Source organism: Fukomys damarensis, unplaced genomic scaffold (genome assembly GCF_012274545.1).
Source record: "Fukomys damarensis isolate Sample0158 unplaced genomic scaffold, DMR_v1.0_HiC HiC_scaffold_16, whole genome shotgun sequence".
Classification (NCBI taxonomy): Eukaryota; Metazoa; Chordata; class Mammalia; order Rodentia; family Bathyergidae; genus Fukomys; species Fukomys damarensis.
Genome location: NW_022900928.1, coordinates 68,616,489 through 68,630,896, shown reverse-complemented (window position 1 = coordinate 68,630,896; position 14,408 = coordinate 68,616,489). Strand labels below are relative to the sequence as shown.

General features: G+C 35.2%; 1 protein-coding gene across 2 annotated transcripts in view; it reads right to left on the bottom strand.

The window, feature by feature from the left end:
* LOC104865640 (tubulin-specific chaperone cofactor E-like protein) overlaps positions 1-9,386 on the bottom strand; it is a 132,259-nt gene extending 122,873 nt beyond the window's left edge. Inside the window, exons 1-3 of one of the 2 annotated variants that reach the window (XM_033764391.1) lie at positions 9,073-9,386; positions 7,010-7,149; positions 928-1,109 (exon numbers count right to left, since the gene is read on the bottom strand). In XM_033764391.1, the coding sequence (XP_033620282.1) occupies positions 928-1,109; positions 7,010-7,149; positions 9,073-9,205 (455 nt within the window). In that variant the 5' untranslated portion in view covers positions 9,206-9,386. The remainder of the gene's footprint in view (positions 1-927; positions 1,110-7,009; positions 7,150-9,072) is intronic. The other variant, XM_033764390.1, reaches the window with a different exon arrangement.
* Positions 9,387-14,408: the final 5,022 nt, after the last annotated feature.

The following is a 14,408-nucleotide window of genomic DNA, read 5'->3' as shown; positions in this document are numbered from 1 at the left end:
GCTCATTCAGTCCCTTGGCAGAAGTTGCATGTAGTAAGGAAACCAATCTTGTACAGTAAAACGTAAAGATGCAGTAAGTACTGTGAGATGAAATTCGGAAGGACACTGATAATTTCCATATTTAGACAGTCAAAGAAACTACAGCTTCTCAGTCAAGTGTGGTGGCATGCACTTGTAACCTCAGAACTGTAGGAGGCTGAGGCAAGAGGAATGCAAGTTCAAGCCTACTTAGTGAGACCTGGTCTTAAATAAATAATAAAAAAAGTGTTAGGGATATAGGTTCTGGGTTCAATCCTCAGTACTGCAAAAAAGTAAAACAAACAAACAAAAACCTCAAAAAGTCCCGAAACCTATAGCTTCTTTCATGTATTTAAAGTACTTTGCATTTTGCACCCTTATGTGCATAAACAAAGGCTGACACAAACAAAACATAAAGAGGCATTTTTAAACTGACAAACAAAAGTATAATTTCTGTCTTAAATTGTTGAAAACAATACCAGAGGCCCATTTTCTCATCTGGCCACCTAGCATTTAATCATCTAAAGGTTAACATATTTTAGAGATACTATGAATTTGTTTTTCCTCCCAAAGAAAAAAGATCAAAGCAAAATTCTTAAATCAGGTAATCAGAAGATTAGAATGGAGAAAAGCTGAGCTGATCTAGAAGCGATAAGTGCTTCTCAGGGGTATTTTCTAGCCAAAGGATGACATATCTCATGTCTTGGTGCTACTCAACACTGAATACGTATCCTCCTGGAAATGCTACCAGATTACCCTCACACCCTCATGCTAATTACTTCATTTTTCTAGCCTCTTTCTCCATTCAATCTGCAGTTCTAGTATTTCTGAGATGGGAGATCAGCAGTAGTTTTATGTACTAACACAGACAGCAACACAGCTCCCTCTCCACAACGCTCTTGGGCTTACTCTGGTAACTCCTGCAGGATGGTGTGCACTGTCTCCCATGAAGCTTTGCTGTTATTGAGGACGAGTTTGCGAACCCCAGAGAAGGATCCAGCACATGTTCTTTCTAAAACTGACAAATTCAGAGGGTTGGAACTCAGGTTTAGGAACTCCAACTGGGGAACATTTGACACAATTTTACTGACCTAGGGAAGAAGAAGAAGAAGAAGAAGAAGAAGAAGAAAAAAAAAAAAAACAAACACACATCAGGCAGTAATCAGAGCTTTTATATAGCAATCACACTCAAGAAGTCCTAAGTGAGTGGGTCCCCAGGCATAGGCCCATTTACCTCAGGGAGTCCTACTTAGTGATGCTACCCACTGAGCAGCATAAGTGATTTTAACAACTCTTGGCAAATAATGTAATCTCTTTCTATGAAATAGTAGCATATCTGATAAGTAATGGTACAAAAAAAGATTTCCTATGCCACCATTAGCAAAATTTCTGTTTTCTATGTTATAGTTTCTGTGATAAAAAAGATTAAAAGATAGTTTACATGACATTCCAAGCTATAAATTTTTAAAGAGCTACGATTAGGTCATATAATTCTCTTTGAGTATCTTCTTGCTTTCATTCTCAGAACATTAAGGCTAATTAAAACCACTCTAACAATTCATGTGTTCAAAACTGACTACATAATCTCAATCAAAAAAGTCTGGTTTGAAGATATATCACACTTTAAAAACATATTTACTTAAAAAGTATCCATAACTACATAACAAAAATAAAAATTAATTTTAGTAAGCAAACAGGTAGGCTGAAAAAAAGGAAGATACTAAACTGTTTACTTGTTCAAAACTAGTCTTTTTATATAGCTTGTTCATTACAGTCTTAAAACAATTTGTGAGATAAGACTACTTTCATCTAATCAATGAAGAAATTGAGGTTCAAATATGTTAAATAACTTGACTAACACCTCCGAGTCACAAATTTAGAATCTGGAATTCTAAAATCAGAGTCACTGTTCTTTCTAATATTCTAGTCATCATTAACTGTAACAAAAAAAAAAGGCAATAACAATTGAAGAGTAGTTGGCACAATGAGTGAGAAGGACAAGCTTAAACAAGTAAGAAATAAATACTAAATGCCCAGTAAATATAGTAAGCATTAAATGTCCAGACAGTGTGGTAACTAAGTTATGGAAAAGGAAATAGGAAGAGGTAGTTAGGATTAGATTCAGAGATGGAAAACCTGAATTCAAACCAATTTCCAGCCCTTCCTAGCTGTGATAAATCACTTAACTTTTTCAAATCTCATAAAACAAGGAACACAGTACCTATCTATGTTACATGGCTGTTGGATTAAATGAGATACACAAGTGATGCACTCAGCACACACCCGACATCTCTTTTTGAAACCTGTTTCCTTAATTACCCATTAATTGCATGTAAATGATGGAAGCAGAGATAGTGGAGCATTTAACATTTACTGAGTAACTTATGGCACGAAATCATTCAATAAATATAACTATTGCTAATATAATAAGAATAACATGAAACAGTATTTCAACCCTGGCTATCAATCGAAAATAATGATTCCCAGGTGCAACTACAAACTAGTCCGAAGTTTCACAAGTAGGACAAGCTGCAGGGTTGGGACATGGGTATCAGTTTCTTTTCAAAGCTCTGGAAAAATGTATTAGGTGGGAGGGGGGAATTATGGGTAGAAAGAAAAAGTAACTACTTTACACCAAGTCTCTGTTTATATTCAGCTCAGGAGCTCTAAAATCAGAGTAGATTAACTCCAATAAGGTTTGGAGGAGAATGTCAGAGGTAAAATTCTTCACATTCACTATTTCATCTATCCCCCACACTAACCCTCTGAAGTTAGCACCACTTTAATCTCATTTTAGAAATGCAGAAATAAGCTTCCTTTTAGAGAAAATACAGAAGACTTCTGTTTAAAGTACAGGGAATTTATATAAGTCTGCACATGTCCTTATGCTTGATCCTTTTGGTGACCAAAGGATACCAAACATTAATGCAATATATGACTAGAATCTGCAGTTTAGTCTGTGATACAATACAGTTACATAGTTCATGCAAGGACCAAGCTTGTACTGCATTCTATGACCTCAATACTAATGATACAAAGGACCTTCATATAGAAGACGATGATTGGCTATATCGTACATCTTTCAAGCAGGGAAAAAGTGGAATTTTGCTCCATTTAAGGCATGAAGATTGACTGCCCATTTTGATAAAACCCAGTTAAATGAAACAAAACATAAGCCCTTTGATTTCTTCCCACATTTTTCTTTTAAAATAAAAAGGAAGATAATAAAAAGTGGCTAATTTAAGGGTTTTAAAGTTTTTTCAGGGAGATTTCCCCAGGCTAACAGTTATATGATGTAATCATCAGAGCCTATATCTACTACTATTCAGTGGAAATACAGATTTATAATTGCTTGTATATTCCAAAAATATAAAATTGCACTAGAATCTCATAACTTAAGCAGGAAAATAATGCATGTTAGAAACAGATAAATCTGACTTTTTAAAGGGCAAGAATAAATTTTTCGGGTGTAAATTCCAACTGATGATAAGATTGAGAAAAATGTATTATTACACAGAAAAATTTACTTATGATGGAAAATTTCCCAATGTTAAAGACTAACAAACATTCCACTGAGTTTCTAGTTTCTAGGGCTTTAGATTGTCCTTTTTTAAATTCTAAACAACAAAAACAACAAGATCAAAAACGCTCTTCCAGTTGGACTGAGCTGAGTTTGTTTGCCAATGTGCAGAAACATGGAGATGAACTTGGGTCACCCTCTTAGGCCTTCAATCTCAAGATTTAATAGGGGCTCCTCCACTCTGGCTTCTAAAAGAGAAGAAACTAAAGATTCAAGAAACATGGGGAAAGGGTTTTAAGATAACAATCTGTAATTTATACCCAAGCCATTCTCTACCTCACCCAACTAATTCCTCCCTCCTCTCAATTGCTTTATTTAATTTCTTTTATAAAATGGTTTTGATAAGGAAAGGAGAAATAAGGAGGTATCTTGGGAACAGTACAACATAATTTTACTCAGCAAAATTTTAAATCAACACCTAAAAAGTGCATTTTATTAACATATCAGTGCCTAATTTTAATAAGGTGGAAATAAATCTTCCCACACATACAAAAGTATTATATTTCTCATTCATACTTATTGTAGCCTTTGGATATATAGCAACAAATAGTATAAATTACAAAAGAAGTTACTCATAATTTATAATATTAGTGACAATTCAGAAGACTGAAAAAAATTTTGTTCCACATTTGTTGTATTAATACTGGCTAAAGTGAACCAAGTTAATGATTAGGGACAAATGATATTTTCGATGATCAGATATATGCACTGTAATGAAGCTGAAATGTAATGTCTTAAAACCAGTGACATGAAGCTTTTGTAGCATGACAGCTTATCAAGGGAAAAGTCAATATTCCTTTAATATTTATACTGTATCTTTGTTCTCTGATACATACTGTAAAAGATATTAACTGTAGTTAAGGGTAAGGAATAAACATCAAGGAATAATGAAAACAAAAATAAACTGGAGCCATGCCTGCCTATACTCCCAGCTACTCAAGAGGATGAGACAGCAGGTTCAAAAGTTCAAGGCCAGCCTCAGCAATCCAGCAGGGCAGAGTCCAATAATAAAAGTAAAAAGGACTGAGGACCTAGCTCGGTGCAAAAGTATGGGGTTTAGTCCCCAGAACCAAAAAGGTAAATAAAAACCTGAAAAATGGAAAAGTGAAAATAGAAGCAACCAATATTTACCTGAAAACTGCTTATAGAGCACATAAGAGGGCAAAAAGTGAGCGTAGATACAGTACAAATAAATATGTGACTCTGGCTATATGTCAATGTGGTCTGAGAAATACTTAATATAAAACTTTGTCTAAGTAGAGAAAAGGCTAAATTACTTAGTGTAAGCACTGTGGAATGACCCGTACTACATACAGCTTCCTTCTCAAGTGACAACTACATAGTTATAAAACTGCTCCCACCAGTTAGCAAAAGCTCATGTACATAGTCAAAGTACAAAGCATAGAGCCTTTGTGAAATTTTATATTGCCAAAGGAAACAAATTTAGAGGATTCAATATATGACCATAACAGCTGAAGTGACTCAAAGAATTGAAGAATTGGTCTGATTTGTCACCAATCCAGATCACAAATCTCACAAGAGCTTTAGCAGCAGGACTCAGGAGAATTGCAGAGAAGAAGGATTAATAAGGTGTTCTTTTTGAGTTTGTGCAGTATGGAAGGAATATGGATGGTAATGAGGTATCTCAAAGGACTAAGAAGGCACAGACTATAACTTCTCAAATAGTGAATTACACTAGTTGTTTAGATAAATAAATGTATACATACAGATTTATTTCTTAGAATAGCCCTGTAAATCTGTGTATCACTTAGACATTAGGTGACATACATTTCCAAGAAATTGGGTAAAAATCCTATGAAAACAAGAAGTATAACCAACAGAATAGTTACCAGGCAAAATAAAACTGAAATAGATAAATATTAAAAAGTGAACAAACTAGGATATGGACAGATTTTTCTTAAACAGAAAGCTGTTTTAGAATTTGTATAGCAATCAATATCTACACAGTGCTTCAGTGATTAATTTTATCAACAAACATATTATGGATGAGCAAGCTCAAGCACTGCAGGACTTGGTAAATTTCTTAAGATCATAGGAAAAGTTGGAGCATGTGATCTTGACTAATCCTTAAAATATGATGGTTTATTCATTAACCCGTTCAATAAACATTTGATTTCCTGGTAGGCTGGGCACTGCTAAATTTAAAAAGACAAAAATTTCTACCTGAAAGAACCTTTCAGTCTAACAGGAAAACTGTTGAGTAAGCAAGTGACTATGGCACTGGGATGAATCCTTTCACTGCAGTATGATACAGGGCTGCAGGATAATCTGACTGCCTGAATGCCAAGTCTGGAAGATCAGAAGTGACCAGGTAGTCACAGGAGGAAGAGAGCAGTGGGTTCAGCATGAACAAAAGCTCTTCCTGTCATGAGATTATTTTGGGCTGAAAATAAAAGTATATGGCTAAAGATGCAAATGAAGTTCCAGAAATAGCCAGGTGTGTTGATTCATGCATATAATCCCAGCCCTCAGGAGGCCAAGACAGGAAGATCACTGATAGTTCAAGGCCAGCCTGAACTATACAGTAAGACCCTGTTTCAAAACAAAATAAAAGTTCCAGAAATCACAAAAGGCCATATGATAAAGGACCAAGCTCAGAGCATTCAGACCTTCATTTCTATGCAATGAAAGCTATCAAAGGACTTCATATGAGATTGTCACAGCATGGTTCATGTACTAAAAGGAGTTGGTAGTGGCACTGTATAAGACTGAAGACCCAGGAATAGGAACCATCTCCAATAGCTGAAACAAAAAAACTAAGAGTCTAAATTAAGGCAGGAGCATGAGTCAAGCAAGAAAAATTATTTTTCCTTTACTCTTCCAGTTAGACCCTATCAGGTAATGTTACAACCAGGTGTGTCATGTTATTTATAATAGCAAGAGAGAATATTATAATTCTGTTATTTTTGTACTAAGAGTTACTCTGAGGTACAAAGACATTAGTTATATCAAACTACCAGAAGGACTTAATATAAGAAAATTTCTAATATAATTGGGATAAATTTCAGTAACAAGAATAGATATTTTTATAATATTGGCTTCAAGCTCTAGCAATGTTAGTTTACAGTAATAGGTACTAAAGCAGAAATGGAAAATGAGTATAGGATGTATAAACTAGTGAAGTAGGAGAGAATTTAATGCATTGGTAGTAATCTAAACCTCTACACTCACTAACCTCTTGAAGCCTGGGATAAAGCTTCTCAGTCCTTCTCACAATGATAAAAAACAAGTTGGCAACAACAAAGCTATTAGAATAATCACCATCAAAGTCATTTATCTTGAGATACACAAACACACAATCTCAAGTGAGAACCTGAATTCAGCAGAATATATAACATAAAACAATAACAGAGTGGTTATTTCTGCCTTTCACCAAAATAAAAACTTTACCTCGTGCCAGTCTTCAAGTTTGTTGTCAGAAAGATCTAATTCCGATACATGAGCACAAAAGGCAGCAATTTCTCTTTCATCTCCTGCACAGGTAATTCCACAGCTGTTCAACACTAGCACACTTGGGAGGTTGAGGCGATCTGAATCACAGAGCACACAAAACACTTCTTTATCAACCTAAGTTTTGACTACCCCATTTAGACCCCAGTGATTGTCAAGAAACAAAAATCAAATAGTGTGAGATTGCACAAGGACCTGAGAATGAAGAATATAACAGGATCCAAGAGCCCTAAATTCTAAGGGGAGATGGCTAAATACAGCTAGGAGGAGCTCAGAAGTACTAAACCACCAACATGTCATGTAAAAACCCAACATGTTTGGGTTTTTACTTCCAGCGGGACTCTTTCTCTCAGCTACAATAACAGAGCCATCACCTTATCATCTTATCCTTGGAATATACCACATGTAAAATTCATGTCCAGATTACCACCACTTCCTATTGGCCTTGATTTTTTAATTCAGTTCAACAATATTCTGTTTAACTCTTCTCTGTCTGGTGTGTATCTTTACCTTTTGCTGCCTATGAAAATTATCTCAAACCAGGAGATTATTTGCTAAACCATTTCTGTTCTTTAAGTTCATATTCATGAAATCTTCTTCACTTAAGGAGATCAAAACTACATCTGTTTCCTTCATATTTGTCTACTAATTGCCCCATTTCATATCCATGTAGAATTTGTCCTTTATGAAAATCAGCCATTTTTAAAAACATAATCATAATACAAAAAAGTGTTTCAGTATCTGAAACACTGAATGAATTCAGCCAAACAGATGTAATAACTCTGACTATTGCTAGATCAAAAAAATATGTGTCAATAAAATCACTCTTGCTATCTCTACTAAAAGGGATAAACACAGAAATTCAACTACTCTTCCCACTTCGCATAAAACAAGGAATCATGAATGTCATATTTTATTAAATGGAGACCTCAAATTATATGATTTTTCAACTTAACACTTTTCAGTATCAAATTTATCAGAATGGAAATGGATCCTTAAAAAAAAATTACCGAGATACCCACTTCTCTTTGGCATTCCAGATTACAAGAAGTGAAAACATAATTGTATTGGAAATAATAAATACTCAGGGATCTTTGAAAACAGAAACTAAAACAATGATTCACCATTAATTCTCAATTACAAAGAACCAATTCCAAGGTCTATTAAATAAAACAATGCTAAAAGGCAAGCAAAAACATACCTTGTACATTTCTAGTTATAGAACTTTGCTCCCATCTATTCTCTGATCTAGAATGCCTTTAGCTCCTTTCTAAACAAATTATATATTCCTGAAGGATTAGTATGCATCACAGCTTTGAGTATCTTCCTAGTCATATTAATTATCTGAATTTCTTTCCCCATCACTGTGGTATTCATGTGGCCCAACACAGACTTTTTGTTACATCTTTGTAAACATAAATGTCTTGTACTTTAATCAGTCTGTTAATGACTATGAGACACAAACCAGTCATAGAGTGTTTTACATTCCCCCAGTTCTTAAAAGAACATGCCTCTGAAAGATTGTCTCACTCAAATATTCTTGCAACTAAAACACCTCCTGGTTAATCCACCGGAAAAGAAGTTCTGTGAGTTTTTTTAAAAAACAAAAAGCAAAATCAACTGAAATCCAGCAGGCAGCATGGTGGCACACACTTGTAATCCCAGCACTCAAAACGCTGAGGCAAGAGGAGTGCCATGAGTTTGAGGCCAGTCTGGGGTACATAAGAAGTCCAATGCCAGCCTACACTACAAGCGAGAAGGAAGGAAAGGAAGGAAGGAAAGAGGGAGAAAGAGAAAAAAAAAAGAAAGAGAGAGAGAGACAGAGAGAGAGGGAGGGCGTGAGTGAGCAAGTGATTAAGCTAGGTAGCTAGCTGAATGAAATCCAAACAAGAATGATTAGACTCACAACTTAAAGGAAATCATCTATGAATTAGGCCATTATTGCAATATACATAACTTCCTAAGTAAATTCCAGTAAATAAATATTTTAGGCCCCAACTTACCTTTCATAGGAGAGCCCTGAGGTATGGCTGGGACATGGACTCCCATCCCAGGGCCACGGCGGTAAGGAAAGTTTTCAGGACTGTATTTTTCACATAATACTTGCATAAAACTTCTTCCACTGGGTTGGTCCATCTTCCTTCCCTAAAATTTCACAAGCAACCAAAAAAATCATCAAAATCATTTATTCACTCATAAAGCAAATATTTATGGCCAATTATTTACCAGGTACTAGGGTTGGCAGTGAGACATATAAGACATGCTCACTACTCCCAGCCACTTACACTATGGTGAGATCTTATGACTTAGGGAAGCCATATACACAGACAAATAATAGCAATTAAAGCTCAGCATACGATATTTGCAATATAATTAAAGAATTCCAAAATTTAGAAGGATGTGATCACTTCCAACCTAGAATAACAAGAAGGCTTCTGGTGGGTGCCAGTATTCATGTGGCACTGTTCTAACAGTCCAAACATTAAATAACTCTAGCATTTCTTCAAAAACATGCAATGCTAACTTGTGACAGCCTGATAACTGATTATCAGAAGGGGTAGCTTATGCTCTGCATTAAAATTCAACCAAATTATCAGTGACTATAATTAACACCTGTAAATCCATTTAGCAGCTATCAGTTTACTTTTTAACAAATAAAATAAGTAGAAAAAAGGAGGAGGATGGAGAGAACTCAAAGAATAAAGGACATCATGACAAAAGGTATGGCAATGAAAATGCACAATAGTATGTATGAATAACCTCAAGAAATCTGGTACTGACAGTTCAGCATATCCATGGAAGAAATGGTCAAGAGAATCTAAATGGAAACCTCAGAGGAGAGCTTATGTGCTACACTAAAAAACTGAATTTTTTTTCTATAATAAGCAGGAAGAAACTAAAACGTTTTTAAGGAAGGGAATACAATGATCAATTTTTTGGAAAGCTCTTCCAGCCAAATTTGTAGTTGATGGACATATAGCAAACAAGACTGAAGGCAGGAAACAAGTTAGGAAAATACTGCAAAAATACAACTAAGATATGAAGAAGGCCTGATGTGATACATCTACAGAATAAGCTATTGCATATACTACTTGTATTACAGGATTGAAGCAGAACCCTAAAATATATAAACATATTATTTGATTATAGGGCTATTTGGAAAGCTCTAAAATATACAAATACTATTAATTATAAGAGGATGTTATAATAAGGTAGAGAGAACACAGACATAGAAAATTTATGCTTTCTCACCACCTAAGCTAGTTATCTTCTCTAACATTCTCTCCTATGGGGTCTAAATCTTTCCCTCCAATCTGAAACAAAAATGGGGGTTGAGGGGAGTAGAGCATGAATATAAAAGTAGTCATTAAACTCGGCCCATATCCTAGACTACTACCAGCACCACTTACTGGACTTTGTGAAATCAGTTCACAAATGACTAGAACACAGCAGGTGCTTGCCAAGCACATGGCCATCCAGTAAACTTTTGTAATTCACCAAAGTTTAGAATATGGAATTAATTTCATAAGTATATTACAAGTTACCTTGAAAATACAGAGCTGATCTCTGTTTTTTTAAAAAAACCTTCATTTGTAAACTAAGTTTATAATTTTTTTCTATCTGTAGAGAGAAACACTGTATACAGGGCTACCCTCTATCCTAAGATTGATTGTGTCAATCTTTGAACTGAGTTCTGTCCATTTCTGGCTTCAGGAACTTTCAGGTTGAAAGGTTCTTTTCTAATATTAACTTATCACCATCAACAGCAGATAACAAAGAGCTCTGCCACTAGCAATAGGCACTACAGCCCTTATCCAAGACCTGTCTCAAGCAGGACACTAACAGAATTTTTAGAAATCTTTAACAAAAACATCAAAGAAGTTACACAGCCATCTTCCATATAATTGGCAGTTCAAAAAAAAAAAATCATGTGGGGAAGGTGAACTATCACTGCCAAAATAATGATATCTTTATGTTCAGGCTTCAGACCAACTTAAACCTATGTAATTCAAGGATAATAATAAAAAAAATTGAAATAATGCAGGAAGGGGTTGCAAAATTAAATAATGTCCTAGTAATAGCAAGCAAGAATGGGAAGTTATAAAGATTTTCCTTCTGGCCTCATGTTTAACTCTTCTAAATAGTGTGGAATTTTAAATCTTTTTTTTTTTTTTTTTAAGGATAGAAAAGAGATAGGAGGCACTTTCACTGCTCATTTTCCAGCATGTGCTATTGAAACAACTTTCTATGAATGCTGATGTGTGCACATATATACTGCTTTTGATTAAGAATATTAAGACTGTAAAATGGATTTAAATCTACTCAATATTTGTTGGGGCAGTTTGATGAGAAATGGTAGGTGAGAAAGGAGGGCTGAAAATCAAGAAGACTGAAAAATGAGGAAATGCAGAATGGAAAAAGATCTTTAACTGGATGCTTTTAAAAGGTTTTCTGGGAGTAGAGGGCAATCTATGACTTTCTGTAAATAACAGGTATCAAATCACATCAGTCTACCTCTACAGCTGGCAGAGTCCTAATGCATTTGTAAAAACAGTTCTGAATTAGTGCTTTAAACCAGGGAGCCAGGAATACTGGGTGATGTTGTTTGGTTCCATTATCAAGTCATGGAGCGTGCCTGTGAAAATCTCAAATCCTTTGTGCCTCACAATCCTAACTATAATAATATCCTCTTGTAAAGTGCTTGGAACGAGTCACAATAAAGTACAACCTGGAGGACAAAGTGCTCAGAGCACTTTTGCCAGGTGGATTAATAGCAGAACTGAACATCCAGTCACCTAAGTACCCTCAACTGCCATCAAGCAGTTTGTACTTTATGTTCCCAATAAAAGGGTCAGCTCAAAATTAGTATGAAACTCAACACAACTGAAAACAGAAAATAGGAAATGCCTGATCACTCACCTTGGATAATATATAAGATATACCCTTTTCTGTTATGCAAAATCAATATTTATTTCACAAAAATAAATGTGGAGTAGTGTACTTCAGAAAGTAAAAATACAACCAGCCTTCTAACTTCCAAGATACATAAATACCACCCCAGAGTGGCAAAATATAAATTCTTAATCTTTTAAAAGTACATTCATCATTTTGGGTATGCACAATTATCAGACGGAAAAAAACAGAAACAAGTAAAAATACCAACAGAAAACTTCTGAGGAAAAATTAGGAAGAAAAGAGATTTTTTTCAATGTCTACCTTTTTGAACCACTTGAACTCACCAAATTCATATCATCTTTTCTAATTGTAAAGTGTCTTAAAAATAATACATCTTGGAATAACCAAATTATTTGCCAAAGGGTTTTTAAAATTTTCCTCATTATTAGTTTCTATGAAAAAAATTCCAATTTTGTAAAACAGAATTAGGAAAAAGCAAGTCAAAACAAAATACCTTTCCCTCAGAACTAAAGTACAATGAAACTGAGAGGAAGGTTTGAAAGGAATAGGAAAACGATAGCACTACAACTGTGTTATGCTGTTCTTTACTATGGTTTTAACAAGGACAAAGCAGAAAGAATACTATGGATTGTCCAGAAAGGCTGGATGAATAACCTCGCATCCTATACTGCCTTTGCTAAGTTAAATGTGTTAATAAAGTTATCCAGATCGTTCCCAATGTGCAGTTGCAACTTCAGCATGACAGTTACCCCTGACGGTGGAGACTAACAAGGAACAGATAGGGGCTGCAGCTTTCCAGTTATACATAGCTGGGTATTAATTTATGCTTTTGGGGAAAAAATTCAAACTCCATTAATTTTAGATGAGGCTAAATCTTCAAAAAGTTTTCCTAGTTTTCATAAAAGGAAAATATTCTTAAGTAATTGCAGCAAATGACTTTTGGAAGCATAATGAAGTAGGCTGATTCTGAGGCATGTATTTCTGAAAGATAAACATTAAATTACAGGGTAAGAGTGACATTTTAGGCATAGGAGATGTGGTACATAAACAGACACAAGACTCCTGAAATGGGTTAACAGTGATATTTCTAAACATAAAACACTGGGAGGAGCATGGGGGAGGCAGGAGATTTGACCAGAGAGGTGAGAGCAAGCAGTCAGATCATGACTGGCATTCTTTTATCCTGCAGAGATTAACAGTTAAGAAAAGTGTTCATAGGTCACTGTAAATAAAGTACACAGATGGGGGTTATTGATCTTCATAAGTAGAAAACAAGAGAAGTCAAAGTTATGAGAATTTAAAAATCTTTAAAGGACTAGGCAGTCAGGAATTTTTTCATATTAGAGGAAGCAAGTTCAAGATGGTCAAGGGTGTAGAAGCCATGACATAGTATAGGGCAAAGGCAGCAAACTAATGGCAGAAGGTGCTCAGCAGGCTGTTCGTATCACTGAAAGCCCTAAAAGTTTGCCATCACTGTTACAGGGTGTTAAGGAAATAAGGGCAGATGATGAGCATGATCCAGTTTTCCAAAAGCTGAAATGAAAGTGCAAAAGTCCGGACAGTAGATGAAGAAAAGTCAAGGGTTAAGAAAAAGCATTTTCCTTTGATTTTTAAAGGACAAATGAGATGTGTAGTCTTAAATTTGGGATCAGGGAGATTAAGGGAGGCAAGCAATAACTAAAACAAAACTGAGGGAGAAAAATCTCCTGGATAGCTCCAAGAATCACTTAGGATCAGTAGGTTTCTGAACTTTTCCAAGTCTCGCTTTATTTTTTCTCAAGCCCACTCACTTACTTTGTGGACTCCTCTTTTAACCTCATCCCACAAAACCTCTTTCTGAGCAAATCCCAATGACCCAAACCTCACTAGATTCGTAGACATTTTAGTTAGCTGGAATTTGTTTGCTTTGTTTTCCAAATCGGCCCTCCTGATCCTCAACATAAAGGTGTCCTCCAGTAAAATAGAATTACTCTGAGGACTATGCTATATAATATATGTTATACATTTTTCCCTCCAGGAAAAATTAAATAAATCAAGAGAAACCTGTTAATCTTCCCTCTTCTAAATATTTGCTTTTAAAATACAATCCACAATGTGACTTTTTAAAAATTTCCAGTTGAATATAACTAAACAATAACAACAGCAAAACCTACAACCCTACCATGTAGTATCCCTTTTCATTAACTAAGGATATGTTTGTTACCAAAGCTTTCATATCTGCAGTATATTTATGGCCACAGAAATACCAGGAAACTTCAGTGAAAGATTTAGCATGTAGATTAAGCCTGAAGGTATACCTCACTATGTGTATCATTTTACATCACTTTTTCCAGGCTATGGATATGTGTGTGCATGCATGTGTGTGTGTGCGTGTGTGTGTGTGTGTGTGTGTATGTATGTGTATGTATGTATATATATATAT